General features: G+C 34.7%; 2 protein-coding genes and 1 long non-coding RNA gene across 5 annotated transcripts; 1 reads left to right on the top strand and 2 right to left on the bottom strand.

Annotated features, from left to right (window-relative positions):
• Positions 1-8090, top strand: LOC140037358 (uncharacterized). 3 transcript variants are annotated; one of them, XR_011841287.1, is made up of 4 exons: positions 1-345; positions 6749-6814; positions 6986-7062; positions 7733-8090. XR_011841287.1 is itself a non-coding variant. In XM_072081478.1 (4 exons), the coding sequence occupies exons 1-4, from the start codon at positions 5986-5988 to the stop codon at positions 7944-7946; spliced, it is 375 nt and encodes a 124-aa protein (XP_071937579.1). In that variant the 5' UTR covers positions 5259-5985; the 3' UTR covers positions 7947-8090. The 3 variants fall into 3 exon arrangements, 1 of the variants encoding a protein (XP_071937579.1); XR_011841286.1 differs by lacking the exon at positions 1-345 and adding an exon at positions 5259-6003 and having other exon boundaries at positions 6976-7062; XM_072081478.1 differs by lacking the exon at positions 1-345 and adding an exon at positions 5259-6003.
• Positions 8091-12376: 4286 nt separating this feature from the next.
• On the bottom strand, positions 12377-13818 carry LOC140037357 (uncharacterized). The gene is made up of 2 exons (XR_011841285.1): positions 13507-13818; positions 12377-13378 (listed from the first exon to the last, which is right to left on the bottom strand). It is a non-coding gene; the product is annotated as an uncharacterized lncRNA (long non-coding RNA).
• Positions 13819-16092: 2274 nt separating this feature from the next.
• On the bottom strand, positions 16093-23701 carry LOC113732748 (bifunctional 3-dehydroquinate dehydratase/shikimate dehydrogenase, chloroplastic-like). The gene is made up of 10 exons (XM_027258687.2): positions 23231-23701; positions 21641-21746; positions 19579-19797; positions 18768-19108; positions 18363-18426; positions 17737-17845; positions 17446-17592; positions 17020-17171; positions 16784-16946; positions 16093-16418 (listed from the first exon to the last, which is right to left on the bottom strand). The coding sequence occupies exons 1-10, from the start codon at positions 23443-23445 to the stop codon at positions 16375-16377; spliced, it is 1560 nt and encodes a 519-aa protein (XP_027114488.1). The 5' UTR covers positions 23446-23701; the 3' UTR covers positions 16093-16374.
• Between the last annotated feature and the right edge of the window lie 1053 nt (positions 23702-24754).

Below are 24754 nucleotides of genomic sequence, written 5' to 3'. Positions count from 1 at the left end.
GTTTTCAACTTATTGACCTCCTCCTGTAGACGGAGGTCCTCCTCACGCAAGATTTTCTTGCTCTGCCTCATGTGTTCCCTCAACACTATCAATGTGGAGATCTCGTGTGTTTGGTCCACTACTTGATCAGCCAACACATGAGCCTAACTAACTCTATCTGTGGCTCACTCTAATTTCTTAAGATACAAATCTCTATAGAACCTCAGCCTCTTCCTAAGACGAGTCACATCACATCTCGTCACATGAATTAGGCAGTCGCAATCCTGATTCTCCCCATGTACTGGCTTGGCCATTTCCTACAAGGTCAAAAGGAACAGCATTAGTAATGATTTCATCTTCCTCAAGGTACACAGATCTTTCCAAATGTAATCTTCTAGTTGCTACTGATCATTTCCTGACATGTGCTACCTTATGGTATTAATCATAATCTAGGATATGATATTACTAAAAATGTCACACATCTAGTCCGTACGTGCCAGTCACACAACATCCACCGTATCCTCAAATCCCGTTAAAAAATATAAGGTAACATTAGCTAAACTAAAATTTAAAAGTACTAAATAGCACAACTAAATATAGTGCGGTACAAATCTCAAATGGAAGGTAATCTACGATTATCCAATAAACTCGTACATTTATATTCTAGATGAGACAATGAAAAAGAAATTAAATAAAACTAACAGTAAAAAGTAGCTAGACTGCTAATTTCTATCCACTTAGATCTAATAAAAGTTATCCTCAGGGTTTTCAATGTAAATCAACTCATACTTTTCGAAATCTGCAAAAGTGGTAAAAATTGGGTTGAACGATAAATCACTCAATAGGTAGCATCTATCCCTCTGTTGGACCATGCATCCATAACTTTACATATACATACATGTATATATATATCTATATACCAAATCATTTGCACACTATTCACATGTATAATTATTGAAAATAACGTTATTCGTAAAACAGTCAATAATAATGAGTGATACAGTAATTCGTAAACATTTTATTCATAACCGTACATGAAAGTTATAGAATCATAAATCATTTCATATTAGTTCATAACATGTATATGCAATGATCGTTTTTTGAGTACTCAGTTTAGAGATTAAACCCCTTCTAGGTGGGTAATCAATAGATTTCAGGATTACCGATTGGTCTCATTACATACATAGGTCAATCGGCCGGACTCTATACCGAACTACCATGACCTTGTCAATCGGTCGAACTCTATACCTAACTATCATGACCATTAGGCAGGACTATAACTCCTACCGTCTATTCCATAACTGTTTGGAGCATTACTTGGCATAAATTCATTTCACCTGTCACATGCATAGTTCTTTGAGTTAACAAAAGATACCAGTCATAACATATTAAAATGTTTCAAATAATTTACATGGTCCATCTTTATATAGCAAAAATAAAACTTGAATAAATATTGAAGTAAATCATTTAATCAAGTAATTTTCAAATTGATACATCAAAATAGGATTAGCAATAAAATTTTACTTTGAACTTTTGAAATTCCAAAAGAATAAGTACTACCTACTTTTATCTGGCTACTCAAGTGAGACTACTTTAAATCTTTTAAACTTGTGTCGTATTTATCAAATGCATAGGTATTTTAATTAGTTGATATTTATTACTCTAAGCAACTCAAAGATTCATGTCTAGACCATTATATGAAACCTAGAATAGTTTCCTAAATTGGGAAAGTTTCTATTTTTGGAAAGTTTCCTAAATTGAAAAGTTTCTATTTTTGAAAAGTTTCCTATATTGGAAAGTTCCCCTTTTTTCTCTTATGTAAAGTTTCCTAACTTAGAAATAATTTTTATAATCATATTTATTATCTTGACCAATATTTTACTATATAAATATTTTATTATATTATATATATTTATTATTTTATTCATTATTATTGTTATTGTCTTTACCAACACTATTTATTTTATTTTCATTCATATATATATATATATTGGTTAATTAGTTATTATTATCTTTTGTTTTATTTCCATTTTTACACCTGTGTATGTATTATTATTTTTCATGTATATACGTATGCATATTTATTTACCATTACAATTATTATCTTAACTTATTCCACTTGTATTGATATTTTTATTTTATTTTCGTTTATATCCTTAATTTATTTCATCCATATTTATATTATTATTATTTTAAGCATTTGTTTTAAAATCTAAGATTTATCTTATATTGTATAAATTAATCTAATAATGTTAGATTAAAATGTTTTAGATTTCTATTTAAATATTTTAGATTTAATTAATTAAAATAAGCCTGAATGACTAAATCTTTAAAGTCCACGATTATTTTAGGTTGGATTTTGAAGTTTAATACCCATGATAGTGCATAAAAGATGGGTTGGTTATACCATAAATTTATCTATTGAGTATTCACTAAGTCCACACTATATTTTTGGCCCAAGTATACTTGCCACTTTTTTTTCGGACCTGATTAATAACTGCCCAAGTTACTTAGGGCCCATCATTTCCTTATTTCTTCCAGTCTTAGCCCAAGGCCTTTCACACTTGACCCAAATTCAATTTAACAAACCCACACACATACCTAACCACCTCTTGACCTAAATCATTTCCTCTAGATCCGACCCGTGGGACGACCTGGTTCATTAACCCATCAACAACAACAACAGCAGCAGCAGCAGCCACCAGCTACTCCTCCTCTCCCGCACCAAACCCCCCCTTTTTTGTTTGACTTGGTATAAGAGGAGGGTTTGCTTTCTTTTTTTTCTTCTTACATTACTGAAGCTTCAAGCTTTATCAACGGCGCAACTTTTCTTCCTTTTTTTTTCATTCTTGCATTGCTGAAACTTTAGCAATGGCGTATCTCTTCTCCTTTTTTTTTTTAAACTTTCCAACAGAATTGGGGTTTAGACTTTATTCCATCCCATAAGTAAAATTTAACACACTATTCCTACTAATCCGAATGTGAATCTTCCTAAATTTCTCATACAAGCATATATAACAGAATTGGGGTTTAGACTTTATTCCATCCCATTAGTAAAATTTAACACACTATTCCTACTAATCCGGATTTGAACCTTCCTAAATTTCTCATTCAAGCATATATATATATATATATCGTAATATACATATACGTAAAATCTTTAAAATAATTTATGAAATTAATAAGATTTAAAAGAAAAAGCTTTAACGCGCATTCGGGACTTACAGGTTTAGATGCTTAGTTGCCTGCTTGTTCGATGGTGATGTTTTCTTCTTCATCTCTATTCATAGATGGTTCTCGTTCTAAGGAAAGGTAGATAATGAGAATTACGAATGATGTTATTTCTTTTAATTGTTTTGATAAGTGTTTTAAATTCCTAATAACCACCCACCACATGGTGGTTACGTGGGTTTAGGATTTTAGCTTATCCTATCTTATCTCCTGCTTAACCCCCAATTACTCTTTAACATTCTCTACCAATCCTTTTTACTTTTCATCCATAGAAAATTACCGCTAAATTAATGAACAAAAATAAAATTTGAATTGGAATAATAAGAAGACGTTTTACACTGTTAGATTGCTTGTTTTGGTAGGGATATATATGTCTTGCTATATGTAAAGCATAAGGAGGGGATTAGGTTTTAAAATTATGTGTCATTTTTTTATTTTTTTATTTTACCCCAATAAAAAGTAAAGATTTACTAAGGATAACTAGTTGATTTAGTAACTTCTAATAACTTCCACATTGAATAACTTTTATTTGTTTGTAAAAAAAAGTCATAACTTTTTTTTTTACAAAAAAAATAACTTCTATTGATTTTAATAAAATAACTTAATTTTTTTATTAATTTGGGTGTGCTTTTCCCACTAGTTTTTTCATTATACATCTGCAGTCCCATTTTAAATGCACTAAAAAACACTCCAAAAAATACACCAAAAATCAGGAAAAGCTTCACTTCCCCTTCCCTTACATCTTCTTCTTCAATCCCCTTCCCTTTCCCTTTCCACTACCAACCACCATCACCATTTCCTTCCTTCGACAAACCTCCTTCCTTCTCACCACCTGTTTGCCGCTCTCTCATCCTTTCCTTCTCATTCCTTAAACAAACCTCCTTCCCTTTCCCACACCTCCATCCCTTCTCACCACCTACTTGCCGCTCTCTCATCCTTTCTTTCTCACCCCCATAACCCTTCCTCTCCCTTCTTCCCTACCACCACCCTAGGAGTCCTTTCCCCTTTTCCTACTCATACCAACCTCACCCACTCTTACGACCCTCCAAGTCCTCCTTAAACAACTAGATCTGGTCTTGCTAAAGTGAGTGAATATAACAAACTGGTTTGAGGAATTAAGAAACTAGGTAGGGTTTTAGATTATATTGTCAAGACTCGGATACAAAAACTGGTCCAAATAAATTTTTGGACCGAAATCCGCTGGTCCAAAATGGTTAACCCAAATTACAAGGTAGTCAAGGGGCTCAAGCTCTTAAACTATTTCCTTTCCTCTTCCTCTATTGATGTGGAATACTACATTCTCCCTACCTTTATGATTTTGCGTTCTTGTAAAGCCCATCAAAATCCAAACTGTCAACTTAGTCATGTTTGGATTCTAGAGGTAGTTCATATGAGTTCTAGAGGTGGTCCCCATCGAATATGGCACTTAGTCTCACACAACGCTTAACTCCTTGCACGTCCTTTGCGTAGTCGGAACCATAACCCGCTGGTCTAATTTCACCCTACACAGAGATTACATGAGATTCGTTCTGATACCAACTGTCATGACCCGATCCAAGAGTTGGCCCAAATAATTTTTTGGATCGAAATCCACTGGGCCAAAATGGTTAACCCAAATTAGAAGGTAGCCAAGGGCCCAATCTCTTACGCTATTTCCTTTCCTCTTCCTCTACTAATGTGGGATACTACATATATCATCTCGATTACTTGTCTAAAGTACAAAGAATCACTACAACAAAAATGACTTTTCGAGACATGTTTATAAGGCCACTTGCTGGTTTGTGTCATTATAGCACTTCTATTATGACACTTATTATCAATTCAATAATATACACTCTAATTTTTTTTATTTTATCTGATATAAAAATAATAATGTGCCTTTAGATTACCTATCATGACACTTGAGAAAATGTGAGATATACCAAAAAAAAAAAAAGAAAAGGCACAAAACAACATCATAGTGAATTGGCGAAAGATTCATTTGCTGTGAAATATTCAAAACTTTCAATTTGCCGGCCAAAACACTTAGTCAAATTTTGCTTCTTCTATCTCTCACAAAAAAACACTCTCTCCGCAAACTAAACTCTCGGCAAATTATCTCTCAGCCAAGTAGGGGCGTTAAGACCGGAGCTTTTTCTAGATGGCGCAAGACGATTGCAGATGGGTAAAGGAAACCTGAAAAATAATAGACCACTGAGGTACTAAATGAGACTTTCTTCCACTTTCTTTCCCTTTGCTCTTTCTGGCTCCTGTGACCAGTTAAAATAAGGAAGAATCAGCCACGGGATTCATCATCTCCGCTTTTAGTTCATTCCATTCCTCAAGCTCACCGCCGTCTTTCTCCCCACAACCGCCACCACCACCGCTGCCGGAATGTTATTTCTCTTTTCCCTAGCTACCCTCCTTCTACAATCACCAGCAGTTGTACCAGTACCAGTACCAGTACCAGCTGTTCTTCCTCCTCTTCTTCTTCTTCCTACTTTGGGATTTCGATTTCTGACAAAACCATGATTTTTGTTTCGTCTGGAAAAGCTAAGTCAAACCGATCGTTGTATATTGTAGCTGGGGTGTTTGAGAAATTTACTGAGAGAGCAATTAAAGCGGTTATGTTTTCCCAGAGGGAGGCGAAAGCTTTGGAGGTTGAAATGATGTATGCCCAACATCTTTTGCTAGGACTTATCGCAGAAGATCGTGCTTCCGATGGGTTTTTAGGCTCTGGAATCACAATCGAGATGACTCGCCAAGCCGTTAAGAGCATTTGGCATACCAATACTGATGAGGAGGAGGAGAATGGTAAGGGTAATAGGAGTGGTCTTGGTCCTGAGGGGTCATGAAAGAAGGTCATGAAAGAATTTAAAAACTTTCATATTTAGGAGTTCCTCTCACTGCATGTTTTTTTTCTTTTATTTTCTTTTTAGTACAGAGAAAGCTTTATAATACTCACATAGCATTGTGTCACTCCAAGCTTTCTAATGCTTCAGCCCTTTGGCTTCATTTTTTTTACACCTAATGTTAAGTCCAAACTCAGTTTTAAGTTTTAGATAGTCGTTGATCTGAAAGAGTTATTTGTTCTTGACATTATTAAAAGAAGAGTGAGTCACAACAATGTTTAAGACTTTCTCAACAACGAGATTCATGACTAAGATTTACAAAATTGATAGGATGAACTGGTGGAAATCATAATAAACTTCTGCCAGTTTTTTCATGACCCGTTGACCTTGTATGTAGACTTTATGTCGGATGTTAATTGCATAATCTTTGTTGAATCTTGATGAATACTTGAATTTAATTTTGTGTCTAAGGTACTCTTTTAAGGAATAAATTCAAACGCGAGTTTGTGCAGTGTGAGTCATATTTTATTGATATTACTTTTTTAACTTCCACTCTAGTTTCGGTCTCATGATGCTTGTGTAGTGCCAGCCTGTTCTTAAGTTGAGTGATGAATGAAAAGAATATGTTGGATCTCTAAATCTTTACACTTATTAGATGCTTATAGTGCATTGCTTGACATACTTACCTGATAATGTAACTGTGACAGCTCTATCTATTGGGGAATGCATCAGTGGAATCACTATCTAGCGCAGAATACTCTAAGCTGACATCAGTATGGCCTTCACTTCCTTATTCATTTCACCTTTAGTTTTTGAAACTCTAGTACCTATCCTTATTGCGGAATTTGTCTTTGGAAGACAGTTCACGATTTCTGAGAATGATTTTTCTTTTACTGGTTTTAGTAGCTCTTATTTTTGCTTTCTTATGGCCAAGACATTTTCAGGTCAGATCTGTGATTGTTGAAGTGAGGGAAAGATTTCAATCACATTCAATGAGGTCATACAGAGCCAGATTTCTGAGGTAATAGCTATATTGTATTTGTTTTGTATGTGTTTGGTCCTTTAAGTGGTGAAAGCTTACCGATCTCTTGCTGCTACTTGTATGTTTGGATTTAAATATTTCATCAATCTTGTTGCCTTGTTAAAGTTTAATTACAATGCCTCTATATAGTATATTATGCTTGAAAAGTCTTCAGCTTCTGGAATGTGATACATGAAGGTCAATATTTTTTCTGCTTGTCTAGATTTTGGACCTCTATTTTGGGAGACTTGCTAATGTGTTTGAATGCCAATTTGCCAAATATTATTTAATTGGAGCTGTACTAAAGTTGAGTTATGAAGTTGATGTATTACATGTTTACAACATCCTGTAATCTCGTTTTGAACTTAAATTGTATGGGAATACTTCACGTGTATTAGTCATGTATGGTTTCCTCTTAGCAATTTCATCATTTTTTGAGAGTTCATGTTCACTATTACTTGCACATTATAAATGAAGAAAATAATTGTCTAGCTCTATTGGAGATTGTTTCTAACCTTTTTATATAATGACTTTCCATGTCACTGGTCAAAGTTTCTAGTGACTTTTCATGATGTGAAACTTTCTACTGTTATAGATTTGCTGTTACTCATCATGTAAAACTTTCTACTTTGGGTTTTGTTATCCTGATCTTCTTTTTCTCCACTTGCAGAATATATGAACTCTGCCTGAATGACAATGAGACATCTTTCTTGGGCATGGAGCAAGTCCAACAATTTTCCTCCTTCTCATCAGTATCGCTGCAGGAGAGCTTAATGATCAACACCTTGCAGTTTAATCTTTCAGTGCCTACTCCTTATGTTTTCATGAGGCACTTTCTTAAAATTGCAAGTTCTTTCTACTTGTTAGGGAAGATAATCTTTTAGTTTGTGCACATGAGGATCTTTTAGTTTGTCCACAAGAGAATCTTTCAAGTTTGTACTTGTTAGGGATTTGTTATGTTAGTACTTGTTACTGATTTTTAGTTCAACAAATTATATTTGAGTATTGACTTTTGCTTGTGGATTACTATATGCATTCTGTTCTTTGGGATAATTTTACAAGTCTTTTGGGTTTCTGATTGACGGAATGTATAGCAGGGAGCACTGTCCGTAGGTTGCTTCTATATAATAAAAAAGAAAAAAAAACTCCTGACAATTAAAAGTGTCAGCATAGAATTCGATATCCTAATGTTGTACTATAGCTATCCTGACACTTTCAATTATCAAGAAAAAGAATTTTTGTTGGCAGATGGGATGTTATAACAGCATAGTTTTTCTGACACATTTGAAGTTACAATTCTATCCCCACATTGGAAGGGACGACACTTGTCTGAAGTGTGAGAAAAGGTAAAGTGTCAGATTAGATTATCTATACTAACACCTTTAAATGCCATTAAAGGTCATTTTTGTTGTAGTGAATTGGTATGTTTCTTCAATGCAGCAGGCATAAGGAATTTGTATATTTGTTGAAGTGAGAATTAATGAGTTAAGTGCACATATGAAGTCAATCTAGAGGATCTAGTGGAACATACTTTGAAATTTATACATACTATACTAGTATTCAATTCACATTAACGTGTTAAAAATGTGGAATCCACATTGATTTAGTAGTTCACTGTTTAATAGTTAATTTTTCGATTGTTGTGAGACTAAAGTTAGTTTCACAAAGTAAGCAATTCTTGATTTCTAGAATTTTATATAATTTGTGGTAAAGTGGAAGGACATTTTAGCACAACATAAGAAATATGGCTATGATTTCAGATGAAACATTTAAATATGAGTAAAATAGAATGAGAATGATAGAGTAGCTACATGAATGTCATGACTAGATTATGGGGACAAGTGTTTTTCGTAGTTGATGAAGAAGACGGTTAATATACTCTATTTTCTTAAAAAAAAATCAATTACTATGGTTTGCAATACTAAAAGGGGGTGGTGACTTTTTTCTTTTTCTCTTTTGTGCGGGGTGTTGGTGATTTGCTCCTTCAAGTTGTCAAGTATACAATTATATTGTTGGTAAAATAAACCAAATTTAGAAGTACTTATTTATTTACCAATTTTATTAGAGTCAGATTTTTAGTAGTTGTGTTATTTAGAAGTATGTGTTGATGTAAGTGATTTCTTACCCAACAAGACTGGCGAGTTACAAATAAAGGATTAGTAGTGATATTTTCTTAAAAGAGTCTAATAACACCTATAAGGTTATGTTGTGGTGTGACTTTCTTCCATTATTTTGAGATATCAATAATATTATGAGTTATTTATTTCTTCCCTTCCATATAAATATTTTGAATGATATTTTTTATTCCTTCAATTCTATAACCCTGTATGTATCAATTATTATTAGAACCCTAAATTTGGATTCTATAATTGGTATCAGAGTTAGATTACAAGGAGGTTGGTCCTGCATTTCCACTATCATAGAGTTAGGGCATAAAGTTGTCGGGGAGTATTTAGTTGATTGAGTTAAACCACGAAGTTTATCCTGAAGTTTGTAATGGGTGAAAAATTTGACTATAAGATTGGCCTGACAATTATCAGATTGTTACGAGTATTATAACAGAGATTAGAGAAGAATCCTATCAAATTTGTTGATTGTTGCGGGTTGTCCAATTGAAAGATTTGATTAGTTAATCAGCAAGAGAGACAAGAAAAACTTGACAGGCATATGAACTGTTAAATAATGATAAAATTTTATAGAAATTTGATTGATAGTGAAAATTTTTCTATATTAACTTTTATAAGTACAAATAGAAATGCATATTTTAGTTAAGTTTTAAAAGTGAAAAAATATCTAGAACAATATAATTTGAATTATTTTCTTTGTTGAATTTTTTGCAAGTGAGAACATGTTTTCAAGATGAAGGCACGATTATTCTTTCAAGTGATGCGCAAAACAATGGCAGAAAGTATTTACAAAACTTTTATTCATTGTACTAAAATCCCTTGGGGATTTTGGAAGGTTATTTATTAAGTTTTGTAGACTATTGAGAAGAAATATACTTTCAAATTGAAATTTGATTGTTAGTATTAGGTTGTAGATTTTGAGAATAATAGATTTGTTGATGATATGAGTAATTTTAAAATTTTGAATCTGTTAAGAATTTTGATTTGCATACCTTGTTTAGAGAAATTGGGAGTAATCAATTTGTTGAAGAAAAAGAATTTATTAATTTAGTAAAAGAAGAAGAAAATTTTGATTTGGTAAGTATAGAAAAAGAAATTATTGTTGGAAAATTTGTTGGCTCGGGCTTTCTTCCAGGTAGGGGTGGGCACGGATCGGGTACCCGTCCCGAACGGCAAATGGCTGACCCGACCTTAAGATATCGAGTCACTATTTTTTTGACCCTAATCCGCTCCAATTGTCCTCGGGTACCCAATCCTCGAATACCCGAAAAATAGGGACGGGTCATAGGGTACCCGTCCCTATTTAAAGAATGCAAGATTTTATACGGATTCCTTTTCTCCAACATCTGCTGAGAATTTGATTTCTTCTCCTTGGAAAGAGTTCCACTTCAATTTTCCAGAGAGCCAACTCAAGCAAATATGGGCATGCTAGTTTAATGAACTACAGGGATTATTCTAAGGTCTTTCAAGTAGATTTTCCATCACAATTAGGAGAACTGGTGCCCTTGCAACCAGAATAAAAAACCACTTCGTAATAACACTGACAGAAAAAGTAGTACCAACAAGCCTATATTGTATCTGGTACAATTCCTTTGTTACCAGAGTAGTGTACATATAAGAAAGCAGAACTACACTAAAAAAGCCTAGCTTCAAGATTCGCAAGTGAAATAATCATGTTTGAGTGGTGAAAGAAGGTGGAGGATCCAATAAGTTGGTAATAACAAAGTGTCCTGCTCTGTGAATACATACAGAATCATAACAAAATACCTATTCATTATTCTCAGTGTTCATGATCTAATATCCTAATACAAACCCAGCCAATCCTCAGTGGTACGTGCTAGTACTTCTGTCACCAGAGGCATCCCATTGAGCAACATTTAGACTGTCAAGCTTCAAAAGTGTCTGATCCAATCTTGAAGAAGAGGCAAAAGTGCACTTATAGGTGGAACCCAGGAACCTTACATGTCTTATATCCTTCCTTCCCTATTGTGGAAGAGATGAATACACTAATAACCACTTGTAACGTTCAAAAAATTGCAGTAATCACAGAATGACGAATGAGCAACTCTGTGGATGAATTTAATAGGGAAAAGTCTTTATTTTTCTGATACTTGCAATGGAGGATATAAAATTCAAAGATCTCTAGTTTCAGGTCTCTATTCATGAAACTACGTAGGGATGCCCTTAAGACTTTTACCAAACATATCACTGGAATGTCACTAGCCAAACAGATCCGGCTGTAGTTTCCCAAAAGACAGACCAGGCTCTAAGCCTTTCTAAACCATAGAATCTAAACACAGGCAGCTTAGATCACATTTTAACTCAATCAGAACAGGTCAATTCAGGCAAAAATCAGGGGACATACCTAGCCCAAGATCCTTTAATAATCCTATGGAAGAAAGTTGTCGCAGAGTGTCGGCTGAAGGTTGAAGAGATGGAGAAGGAGAAGGAGAAAGTCAATTGAGGCATGAGGCTGAGGGAGTGTCTGTCGGCTGAACTATTTAGGCTAGGGTTAATAATAACTTAAAATATTATACAATTGCCCCTATATTTTTAATATTTATATATTATACTACCGGATCGGTACCCGCGGGTTTTTATTTTTACGATCCGTATCCGAATATTTAGGGTACCCGACCCTATCTAATCCGCTGACAGAAATTGGATCGGATATCCTATTTTTAGGTTCGGATCGAGTCGGGTTTTTTGGGTTTTCGATTTTTTTGCCCACCCCTACTTCCAGGTGATGGAAAGTTGTTTGATTTAATAGATATGGATTTTATCAAAGTTGAAAATATTTTGCTTTTAAAGAGTTGATTGATAGTGTGAATTTTTTTTTCCTAATTATGATAGTGTGGCTTCTGAATTATTTGGTAATGATCATTTTAGCAAGAAAGAAATTTATGATTTTGTATTCTTAGGCACTGATATTTGGTGATAAATATGGTGACTCTGGTGATAAATGGGTTTGCATGAATGACTATTTTGATTGAGAAGAAATTGCTGAGAAATTATTTGCAAAATATAAGTCATCCATTACCATGAGTAAATATGAAAATTAATTTTAAGGTATTGCATACCGTCTCTACGGCTACAAAATTTTCAATAATGTTGGTTGTTCAAGATGGAGTTGGACCTGTCTTAATAAAGAGTTTAGTTTAAGGCAAGCAATGTTGGCAAAATAAATTAAAGGGTTAAATGCAGAAAACACCCACGAACTTTCATGGAAGTTGCATAAAACACCACGAAATATGTTTATAGGCATTTTGCACCCTGAGAAAACAACCGTTCACACATTTCACGGTGAAACAAAACGCGTGGAAGCCACTTTCTGTCTGTTGAATTTGCTGACAGAATTGTCCTCTTTCTAGTGAATATAAATGAGAATCACCTACCATCACTTCTCATTTTCCCCCTTTGTATTTCCTCTTCTTCACAATGCACAATTCTTCTTCAACTCACATGGAACACAGTCCAAATAGTTGCAGCTCAAGCAATGCATATGAAGCAACAAACTTCAACTATTAAATAAAGTGATCTAATCCTTCAATATGGCTTATCTTTATCTCAAAAAACATTTCATCCAACCGTAGAACAATGATTTAACCATGGTGGAAATAATTGACTCAAAATACTTTACATAAAAGCAGAAGCTTCTAAATTAGCACAAGCAATACAAATGGTCTCTCAAGTCTCAACCAAGGGAAGTGCAGTCAAATAAAAGCTGTGTTCCAACAGTGAACAAAAAGAAAAAAAAAGTGAAAAGAAGACGCGGAAGAACAAAGCCACAAATTAAAAAACCAAAGCCAACCCAATAAATTAGCTAACAACCAAATGAAAGACTAAAAAAAAAAAAATCACAGAGAAAAATGAACAAATTTCTGAGCTACTTGAAATACCAAAAAAATAAAAACCTGAAACAATAAAGGAAAAAGCATAGCAAAACTCAACAATCAAAATCTCACATTTAGAAAGCAACAACGAAGAAAAAAATGTAAAATTAAAAACTCACCCATGAATGCTAGACGTCGGAACAAACCCAGTGGCAATTGTTAAACAACACAACTTGAACTCTACTACTCATTGAAAGCAGTGGCGAACAAAAGGGAAACAGTTGCAAGCTTCACTGTTTACCGCCAACCATTGCTCTCGATCATTAATTTATCACGGCGAGGAGAACATAAAACCAACTAGTAAAAAACAACAATGAACTGCCAGCAGAACGAGGGCATAAAACTACAAGTTTGGGCATCCAAATCCACAGAAAAAGGGTAAAAAGTCGATTAAATAAAGAAAAAATTAGGGCTTTGCTTATTACCTGAATTGCTGAGATACTTTAAATATTCCACTTGTTTTAGATTCTTCAAACCGACTTTTGCCCACTTCTAGTTACCCTCTGCAGTTATTCGGCTTTGGTTCTTCCTCGATCGCAAGAAAAAGGCAAAAAATTTTGGCAAACTCAAGATTCAGCTTTGCCTTGTACTTTCCGCTCGACATAATAGGTTTGGAGTAGAAGAAGGGTGCTTTTGTCCGTTCAGTTATTATCTGAGGATAAAGTTGTCATTTGGGTCATAAAATAAATGGTGTGTAAATATCCGTTACTTTTCAGTGGAGCTTGGGTGCAAAGTGCTTATAAATATATTTAGGGGTGTATTGTGCAACTCATATGAGAGTTCAGGGGGTTTTCTGCATTTAACCCTAAATTAAACTTAGAAGTATTTATTTATTTATTGACTAGTTTTATTAGAGTTAGGTTTTTAGTAGTTGTGTTATTTAGAAGTATACGTTGATGTAAGTGGTTTCTTATCTAACAAATCTAGTAGGTTATAAAAAAAAGGATTAGTTGTGATATTTTTTTTAAGAGAGTCTAAGAGTGTCTGTAAGGTTATATTATGATATGGCTTTCTTCCATTGTTTTGAAATATCAATGAGTGTGTTTGGAAAGGAGATTATTTTATTTTTTTATTTGAACTATTATTTGAAATAATTATTATAATATTTTTTTATGATATGATATATAGTATTGCTATATTAAGCGAAACATCAACCCGAGATTTCGTAGTGAATAGTATGGATCCTAAAATTAACTTTATATGTGAAAGAGAAGAAAAATAGGTAAAGTGGGATAATTTCCTTTTTATCTTTATCACTTAATTTATTTATTCATATATTTTATATCTTTTTTTATAATATATATGTGTCTGTGTGAGAGATAAAAAGATGGTTAAGAACACAAAAAGATTATGAAAAAATATGTTTATGTATCCGGGTTCTAGACACACTCACACAGCCATGCAACAGTGTTTTAAACTTGAAAGCGCTCCTCGCGGCCAGTGGCTAGTAATGGCCTAATGGTTCTAAGCAGGCAAGTCACTTGAAAACTGACAAGGCCCATTTTCCTAATTGTCAGTTAGTCGCGGTTGTCTTCGGTGTCAAACTCCAAGCCTTTGATTGGTAAAAAGTAGTACTAAAAACTATTGGTGCAACTCCTATTGCTTGTTGCTAATCTAGTACATCTAGAGGTGGCAATTTGTCCCAAGTCCCAATGGGTTACCCATGCCCATGGGGACTTTGGGCGGGATGGGTATTGGATTTTGATATTGGGTTTAAAATGGGACAAATCCCAATTGTACCCATTAATTGATGGGAATACTTGGGAAATACTTGGGTACCCATTGGGCTCAAATAACAAGGGCTCTGTTTGGTTTAACTATTTTTGGGGGGGTATCTTTGAAATATTTTATTATAGCAGTGTATATGAAAAATTTTTACTATAAAATTTTTTTGAAATATTTGATATACTAATATGGATGGGATGTTTTTTGAGTTATTGTATATTACTGTAACATTGTATTTGAAAAACTTATTTTTTGAAAAAATAGCCAATCCAAACGGAGTCTTAGATTCAAAAATTATCTTTAACAATTTTTATAGTCATACTAGAGAATATAATCTAGTAGTTTTCCTAGTCATTATCCACAAGAATTTTCAACATTTCAGTCAATTTAGACCTGTCATCTTTGGACAATGATGAGAATAAATATTCAATACCTTAAGTACCTTGGCCATCTTGATATATGTTGGAATATGACTGTATATCTATTTTTTCCTTTATTTGTTAATCCAATTTTTGATGGGAATCCTGAGTATAAAGCACTTGCATGTTTATTTAATAAAATTAAAAAAATTTAATAAATCAAAAATATTAAAATTATATAAAAAATAAAAATGAATTAAAGGAAAAAAATATGTAGAAAATAGATTTGGGTATTGGGCGGGATCAATCTAAACCCATCCCAAAGTGATCCCGCCCAACTTAGTCCCAAAATACATATGGGTAAGATTGGGCCCAAACCCATATGACCTGGTTCCATCACAAACCCAAGCAAATCCCGCCCATCCCGCCCATTTTGCCACCTCTAAGTACATCCAACAACAATATAACAGTGATGTCATCAAAAAGTATGCTTACTTCATAGCTCTAAAATTGTTGGAGAAATATTGGAGCAAATAAAAATATTCTAAAAACTAACTTGATATAATTTACAGAATTATAGGAAGATATCACTTCTTTTGCTAATAGCTATTCATTATAATTGTGATTATCTTGAACATAATATTTGTAGGTTATTTTTATGAATCTACGATACGTGTAAAATTAGTAGGAATAAAATTGATATAATTTGGCCTAACAATAGCTTGTGCCTCACCAAAGAACCAAATTAGAGAGACAAAGATTTTCTTACTAGTAATTCTACGTATCAGAAATATATCCAATTTAAGAAAAATTAGAAGTTTTTGAGGAAATCAAAACAAACTCAACCTAGTTTTGGTATCTAATTTCTCAGTCTTGTCCATGTCAAGTGCAAACAAAGTGAAAAGATTTGTTCCCTTCAACAATAAATTTAGAATTTAACTTTTTTTTTTCCTTCTTTTATTTTCCTTTTCATCACATAGATCACGTCCACTGTGTATCAAGGTGAAGAGCTCAATTTGTGTACTTACAATTTGAAGATGCTCAAAAATCCAAGGGAACTTGAACAAGTTCTAAACTAGAACCAAATAAAATTCAACGAGACTAAATACTTCCCTTGAGGGAAATATGATTCATCATTCTAACTACTTTAGTTCTTCTCAATCAAATTATCAGACTACATCATATGTGACACCTTACTACGATAAAAAATCAGAATTTCTCCATGATGATTTCGCGCATGAAATCTTCAGGTGCTGCAAAAATGTAGTGCAAAAATGTTAACATCACATATAAAAGAAGAAGGGATCCAGAGAAGTAATGGAGAACAATTGAACAGATTTTGGTTCAGTGAGGAATTTGTTCTAGCTAAGTGGACTTCACATATTTATCGCTTCAAGTTTCATGAAATTTAGCAGAGAGAGCTTGAACCTGCTAAAATTGATGCTGACAAATTTCAAAAAGATGTTCTATGTTAATAATTCGCGATGGATTCCATATCGTGATGCCCAGAAAAATATGCAATTAAATCAAAACTAAAAAGGTAGATGTTTCAAAGTTGAGGTTCATTAGGCTGCTAGACTTTGTGCATGTCATCCAGGTGAAGGAGACAAATTTGTACCTTTGCCACCAGTGAAAAGATTGCACTGGCCAATGGCTTGTCGCAAGAACATTTCAACTCCACTAACAATTATGGCTCCTGCAGCCTCAGCATCTTTTAGTAATCTGGTTTTCCTAGGGTTGTACACAGCATCAAAGACAACCCTGTATTCCTTCAAGGTTCTCTACAAAAAGAAACAAAGCGTTAGCTACCATCTGATGAAATGAAACAAGAAATCTTAGGTGTAGACTAAAAACCTCAGGAACAGGGATTCTGTCTGCTGTTTTTGGATGCATTCCTAGAGGGGTTGCATTTGCTAGGATTGCACCATTCTCGGGTTGGAAACTACCTAAATCCTCAAATGGATATGCTTCACCGGACACATCATTCGCTAATGATTTTGCTCTTCCTGTTAAAGAGTACATATACAGACATGTGAGGTTAGTGTGCAGCATTATAGCAGGTCAGATGATCAGAGTTTGTGGAGTGATTTATGGTGACCAAAATTGTAACAAGTGTGAAACTAATTAAGTGAAGTTTAGTCCTAGATGCTTGTTTTTTTCTCAACGGTATCAATGCAAAATGTGTTATGCTGGTTAACACAACGAGCTGCAGGCAATCAATCCAGAAACATCAGCTCGGAAACATAAAGATGTTAAAATTGAGAAACAAAATTTACATACCTAGATCGATATCAAAAACAACCACCCTTGCTCCCCTGCTCTTAGCACCAAATGCTAGTGCTCTTCCTGCACCTCCAGCACCCACCAGCACGAATAATCTACCATTGAGTGGTGAAGAGACTGCCTCACCATTTATGATTCCCCTTACTGCAAAGATGACACAATCTAATTACTCATCAGATATTTATGAACTAGTTGAAGCTTAGGCTAGCTAACAAAATGTAACATGATGGCTAAATGGATAAAAAACTACATAGCTAATGGAAAAGTTTGAGTTATAAAGCGTCATACCGCCCAAAGCATCCTCAATTGCAGTTATAGAAGCCTCGCAATCTGTATTATAACCTATCAGCTTCCCATCTTTAGGCCTCCTTACAATGGTATTAACAGCACCTATAGACTGATGAAGAATGCATGAGTTGGTAAATCATGGAGAATAGCAAGAAACATCATATGTTAGGAACTGCAGCCAGGACAAAATTCCACATATAAAGAAACATCTGTGGTGGAAGTGTACTCTGAGATAACTTGGCTAAAATAAGTCCAATAGCATATAACCGCTCCTAGTAGTAATACATGTAGGATCAACATATGATAATGAAAAAGACCCAAAGTTATTTCCTTTTGATCCTTCAACATTTCCTTCATAAAAATCAGTGATGTGCCTTTACTAGCTGTACTTGCAGGCAGAAAAAGAATATGATGATATTTTTGGGTTAGAACTCAGCAATAATACCATTCCGATCAAAGTATACAATGTCTCAGATATACACCTTTGTTTGATTATGTAAAGCATTTACTTCTTTTTCCCCTTTCACTTAATGGCAACAAGATACTAAAACATACGTAGTGTTGAATGTTCACTGAAGTGTTAAAAACAGCAAAAGTTAAGCACATCATGTAGTATATGCGCCCACCTGAGCAAGTGGATGGACTTCATCACAAAAATCCAGCACTGCCTCCTTGTACGGGATCCCAACACTACATTAAAGTATGATTTTGTAGAGTAAATATAAGAATTCATTTCTCGTAGAATTGGAAAATTAACACCAGCAAGTGTGTTTCAGGCATAAAGTGGGGAGTTATCATTTAGTGGGTGTACTGATCATTTTTGCACAAGAAATCCAAGTTTTACTTATTCCCTGTCTGGTACAAGAGGATCAAGGGAGAGAAGAATTCGTTCTAACTTCTAAGCTAGCCATCTGGTTGAAAAAACATGTCATCTTTGGCCTGTTCGAGTTTTGGACAAAGTACTATTCAACAACATAGCTTTGAACTTTATCCCACTTCATTAAGAAGGTGAAACCTCAAGTAAAACATACCTGAAACCAGCAAAATCAGGACCTGAGTATATGTAAAAAAACTCCTTGAGATCATCCACAAGCATTGGGACGTAAACTCCATTGTAACCGACATGTCTGAATGTAGGATTATGTAAAAGGGGGCCTTTACTGTGACTAACTGGTTTTGAAACGAGCCCAAAAACTTTAGTATCTGCATCTATGCACTCAACTTCGTATGCTTCTCTAAGACTACTCAGGGTGGGAAGGCCAGCCACCATCTTTCCTTCAATAGATCCATATACCAAACAGCCACCAAACTTTGGCCCCAGTATCTGACTTATAAGACCTCTTTCTCCTGTGGAGTATGCAATGAGTGGAACCTGCGTTTTAAGAGTCATAAGCCTTGTTAAGTAAAATCATTATCTGCATATTTGTGTTATCACATTTCATTCTTAATATTTAGTGATTAAAACAAATGAAGTCTCTTCTTTTTTACGTATGGTCTCATATTATGGACCTCTATTTTTGACTTGATTCATATAGCCAACTTCTGCACAGACCATAAGTGCCAAACCAAAAGAACAAGTTTGTGTTCACCATCTAGTAGAATGGTCCAAGTTAATTTCTAATAAATTCTGTATAATAGGGAAACCAGATGGCATCATACTTGCCCTTTCTTCATCTTACATGTTCAACATTTGACTTTGGGATTCAGCCCATCACAATGATCTAATATATCTATTATATCTCCCATGTAAATGACAGAGGTCAAACACTATTTTTCCCCTTGAAGACAGTATCTCTTGTGGATAGTGCGGGATAAGTTCAACTTCTTCTGAAGTTATATTACCTGGCAGTGGGGAAGTAGATGAAAAATTTTAGCTGTATCAGTAATAGTATCCGCATCAAGAACGAGTTTGATGATATCTGCCCCAGTTGATTGAAGTCTAGCAACAAGCTGGCTGAGCTCTTCTTTTGAAGAGTTCACAGCATTAATATATGAAGATACAATCGTCTTACTTCTACTAGATTGATGGAATTTTCCTTCTCTTATGAGATCAGAGGCAACCTGAAGAAAAGAACAAAAGTCAAGTTAATCATTAATAGCTTATGGAATTAGAAAAAAATATTCAAAAAAAAATATAGCACTGAATATCTATCAAACTCCTGAACTGCAGGACAATATTGTGAATACTCAAATTAAGTGTAAGAGATGGAAAAGTTGACTTCAAAGTCATTCTTTGTCTGTTGAAGAGAAATAGTAAAAGAACAATAAAAAAAAGTGAAAATGGTTAATGTTCCTGAAAAAAGTATCATTAATGACATCCAAGGTAGAACTTCAGGTTCATCCAGATTGAAGCCTGCGTCATGTTACAATCCCATTAATCCTGAAATTCCTGTTGACAACTTAGCATGGTTTTGAACATCACATGGCTGACAAATGGATTCTACAGCACGAGTATAGCTGCAAGAATTGAGCCTTGGAGGTAAATTTAAAAAAAAAAAAAAAAAAACCATCAGTGTTGTCTGCCAATTGCGGTCATGGTACCTGTGGAACCTTTAGTGCTAAAATAAAGAGTTTTAGGAGTATTTCATGATTGTGTGTTTTAAGTGCCACCACTAAACATTACCTGAGACAACAGCTAATGAGTTACAAAAACATCAAAATCTGCAAGCCACATAATTTAAGCAAGTTACATGATTGTATTGCTTAGGCTTAACTCCTGTGCAGATATGATTAGGGAATCAAAATATGACCTGGCATCAATCATTTATGACTCATAGATAGTGGTTCATAACAGGACTAACCAATGACCATCGCACCATAGTTGCCTTTTTTGTTTCAGTTTCCACAGGATAGTACGATAGGGAATACAACCACAGATCTTATTTCGTTGGCATTGCTTTGTTAAACCAAGCTACGACCTTAGAAACAACAATACAAGCTGTAGACAAGAGGTACTGACAATCACTTCAGCAGCTGTTTTAGTCTTTAACAGGCAAATGCTGATACTCATGTCTAGTTCTTGTACCTCATTTGCAGCACCTTATAATTAGTTTCTTTGGCAAATTCTAATAATTGTGTAAACTTTTGATACACGGGTGCAGAGTCTTTAAGTGAACCATGATGCTGAAAATCAGAAGATATGAACTCCAAGAGTTTGATACAGAAGGGCATCAATGGAGCAAATACTACATTTTAGACATCAAGTCATCAACCTTCTACAGAATTCAAAATTTATTAAGGCATGAAATCCTAAATTTTCTCGCTAAGTAATTATTGGAACCGTCTGAGAGTTTTGTGTCTTATCCCAGATTACATATATGATGCTGTGCAAATGTTTAGGAAAGGGAGGTGGATAGATTGCTTCTCAGACAAATTGAAAGCCAACTAATTAGTTCAAGGTACCGACAGGCCGAGCAGAAGTGTCAACCATTGTACCATAAGAAACAAAAACACCCGATTGATTTCAGATTCGCATTCCAACTTCCAAGCATTTTCCACGCGATTAGGATGATTCAAAATTTCAACTTTATAGTCAAATCCAACACGGGAATAGATGACATGTTCAGTTATAGTGATAGCCTATGTTACTAGGACTAGGGTACAGGAGTCCCGTGGACATGGCTACTCTAGTGCAAAATGAAGAGTGTGTCACAGGTACGGTAGGGGTAAAACGAAGAGTCGAAGTAGCATGGATGACAATTGTCATTTGCAACCTCTATTTGTTACTGCAGTTACTTGAAAAATATGCATTTCATTTCAGAAGTTCCATAATCTTAGCATTGCCTGAAGAATGCAATGATTTTATATCTGCAGATGTTGCGACTTTCCTGGAAATCAAAGCCACATAATGTAACCTCCAAGAAGTTCAGAATCAATACTGGTGTCATGTTTGTGAAATGATCACCTTGAGTTCATACTCGATGTAATCACTTCCCAATTCTTTAGCTAGTTGAAATGTGTCCAACCGTGTTTTGTACTCAGCATCACACTGACCACCTTCAGACGTTGCTCTGCAGTTATGAATGATAATAGAAGCCAACGGAAGTTAAATCATAATCTTCATTAGAAACAGCAAAGGCTTATGCTTGATTATTTATAAATAAACCGATTAGGTAAAGTTAGTGCAACTGAAAACATGATTCTGTTCATTCTGTCAGCTAGGTCCATGATTATGTAATTTCTTTAGCATTATGATTCTTTTTTCACTTTTAGATTCTTTTACAATGTATACTTGCACATATTTCATCATAATTAACAAGAATTAACAAGAAATTTCCATTCTAATGTTCTTTAGTACCCCAAATTTTCAATGCACACTAATATAGTCCAATAAATTCCTCATAGAATCAAAAGTGGACGAGGTCACCCCATACAACAATAGTCATATCTATTCTTACAATGAACTCATAACATCTAATCAAAATGCAAACCCTATTTCTCCCGTGACCCCCTCCTACCGACTCAATCTTCTTTTTTTTTTTTAATCGACTTGATACTTTTTATTCTATATCTACTCCTATTCTATACTAAAGGAGACGCACTGGATCCAAATGGGCCAATCAAATTAAGAAATTTTGATCAATCTTGCATGGTCAGGGTATACCACTCCCACCGATTCAACCGAGCTAAGAAATTTTGATCGATTTTTGATGGTCAAGGTATACCAATTAGCAATGCCACCAGACATTAGTTTGGACATGATTAATTATTTTTTCCTTATTTTGCAGTAAATAATCAAAACAGATGAAGTGGATATTAAGTGCCGATGGCATTATGCCACCTAAGCATTAAAGTTGGGTAAAACTATTGTCCTGTGCCCTTGGCTTAAAGTGTAGCCAAGACTTTTCCCCCTCTACAGCATATTCCCACCTACCACCTACGGCTGTGGATGATAGTCTGCTCAGTCAGCGTGATGTGTCCAAAGCCACCTGCGGGACCCCTGGCTTGAGTCCAGGGCAAATGGAAGGTCAGGTCACCTGTACCACCAAATTCGGGATTGGATACACATCCACTGAGAAAGATCTCTCGTCCTTAACGGATACGTTTTTAAGCAGAACTCTTTTTGGGAAATCATCAAACAATCGCTGTCACTTTTATGTCTGTCAAAACTCGACCTTTCATTTTCAAGAGGCTGGAACCAATTTGCAGCAACAAGCAAAATACAACTCTACCACTGAGTCCGTCCGCAAAATCTAACATCTACTAGATCAAAACTTCTTCCAGACAGAATAATCCCCAGAATAGAATAATTCCACCACCATTTTTGTCAAGATTTGGAGTGGGACTAGTAAAAATTAACTGCTATGTTTTGTAAGAAATGTCCTCTATTTTTCCTTAGGGAAAATTAACACTTCTTAAACTTCATATAATGCAAAAGTACCGAAGGAGTGTCTGAAGTTTAGTTTCTGAGGAGTGCTAATATTCATTTTCCTTTCCTTATTATTTACCTATGCAACTCGTGTCAGAAAGGGAAGGACAGAGTTTGGTAACTTACCTAAAAACGGTGATGACTGGCAAAGGCTTGTTTCTCAATAGGATTTGAAGGTCTGTCTGAGGCTGGAAACCCTTTATGCAATCAAGCCTAATCTCAACAACATCAGCGCCTTCTGCCTTTGCCTTTCGCATATCCTTTAGCATTTGCTCCACTGATTCAGCCATCAATGGAGCACAAACCATTGTTGAATTTTTCAAGTATCCAAGACTACCCATTTGGATAAAATAATCAAAGAACCAGAAAGAATCTTGGAATCAATTCAATATTTCAAGAAACAATGAATTCAAGAAATACAAAAAGAGTGTGTTTTAAGCTAGAACAGAGTAATGTGGGATTGGATTCCTATTTGGATATCATCACCAAGAAAACAGAGCAATTTCAAAAATGTATTGCTGATGAGGACGGAGTATTAAATGCTATATATAGAGCGAGAGATGCATGCACTTGTGGGGGTGGTTGTGGTGAGGCCACAAGTTGAAAGGAGATGAAAGAAATACTAATGCAAGTTTTCGTCTGGAACTGAATTCAAGAAAAGACTTCCTGAGATGAATAAAAAACCTGAGAAGCCAACTACTTTGGAAAAATGTAGGATCCAAGCTAACTATGGGAAAGGAATCAAGGATGATGAAGCATTGACTAGACATATCATGAGTACTACTCTAAATAAGAAAGAGAAGCAGATAAAAGAGAGAAAATGGGGTGGGGGTTATGGATGGGTTCCTTTCATGTGACTCCCAGCATCTCCCCCAGATGAAGAAAATTTGCCAAATCCAAGCGACTCAACAACCCCTTGAGCTTTGAAGGGAAAAGCATTTGAAATCACCTTTTTGGTTTTCATTAGCGGATAGGGTTGGTAGTTAAGGGCGTTAAGGCCAGAAACTTGGAGATAAGCATAAAGCATGGCAAGAAATGGATTTAGTGTTAATTATGATAACGTTAGCCTACAGTTTCTGAAATGTCGCTCTCTTTTGTATGTGTGTATGTGTGTGTAGTTTTGTATGTGTGTATGTGTGTGTACTAGTACACACACATATATATATATATACATACATACATATATAGACACACAAAACAAGAGAATATGATGTAACTCAGTGGTTTATTTATTTCAATAGTTGTTGCAATTGTATTTATTCTTAACTTTACTTTGGAAGGGATCCGGCCAGATTCTTAGGGTAAAAAAGGAAAGAAAGAAACGAACAAATTTTATATTTGCACTCTTGTACGTGCAAAATGAAATTCAAATTAAGTGACATACATTAAAAAATGATATTATATACACTGATAATTTATACAAAATTAATTCAAAAAAATAAAGAGAGTCAAATTTTACCTCAAACCTAAAATGGTGCACCTTTTGTGTTTTCTTGATTTAACTTACACGATGGAAATTTGCATTAAACGTCTTAAATGTTCTCCTCCACTGGCTAATTAAACTAACTTGGTTGGTTATCATCCAATAGTTGAAATATGAGTTCATTCTCACACCACCCTGTTATCTTATTTTGCTTGGTTCTACCCTTT

Source organism: Coffea arabica, chromosome 2e (assembly GCF_036785885.1).
Source record: "Coffea arabica cultivar ET-39 chromosome 2e, Coffea Arabica ET-39 HiFi, whole genome shotgun sequence".
In the NCBI taxonomy this organism is placed as follows: Eukaryota; Viridiplantae; Streptophyta; class Magnoliopsida; order Gentianales; family Rubiaceae; genus Coffea; species Coffea arabica.
This window is presented reverse-complemented; position numbering and strand designations above follow the sequence as displayed.

What these genes read in the sequence shown, in the direction of transcription:
- LOC140037358 (XM_072081478.1), top strand. An exon ending in AATACTCTAAGCTGACATCA is followed by an intron (nt 6,815 to 6,985) that starts GTATGGCCTTCA and finishes AGACATTTTCAG; the next exon opens with GTCAGATCTGTGATTGTTGA. An exon ending in TACAGAGCCAGATTTCTGAG is followed by an intron (nt 7,063 to 7,732) that starts GTAATAGCTATA and finishes CTCCACTTGCAG; the next exon opens with AATATATGAACTCTGCCTGA.
- LOC113732748 (XM_027258687.2), bottom strand. Translation starts at nt 23,445, where the DNA reads ATGGGTAGTCTTGGATACTTGAAAAATTCAACAATGGTTTGTGCTCCA. An exon ending in ATCTACTTCCCCACTGCCAG is followed by an intron (nt 19,109 to 19,578) that starts GTAATATAACTT and finishes CTTAAAACGCAG; the next exon opens with GTTCCACTCATTGCATACTC. An exon ending in AAGTCCATCCACTTGCTCAG is followed by an intron (nt 17,846 to 18,362) that starts GTGGGCGCATAT and finishes ATTCTTCATCAG; the next exon opens with TCTATAGGTGCTGTTAATAC.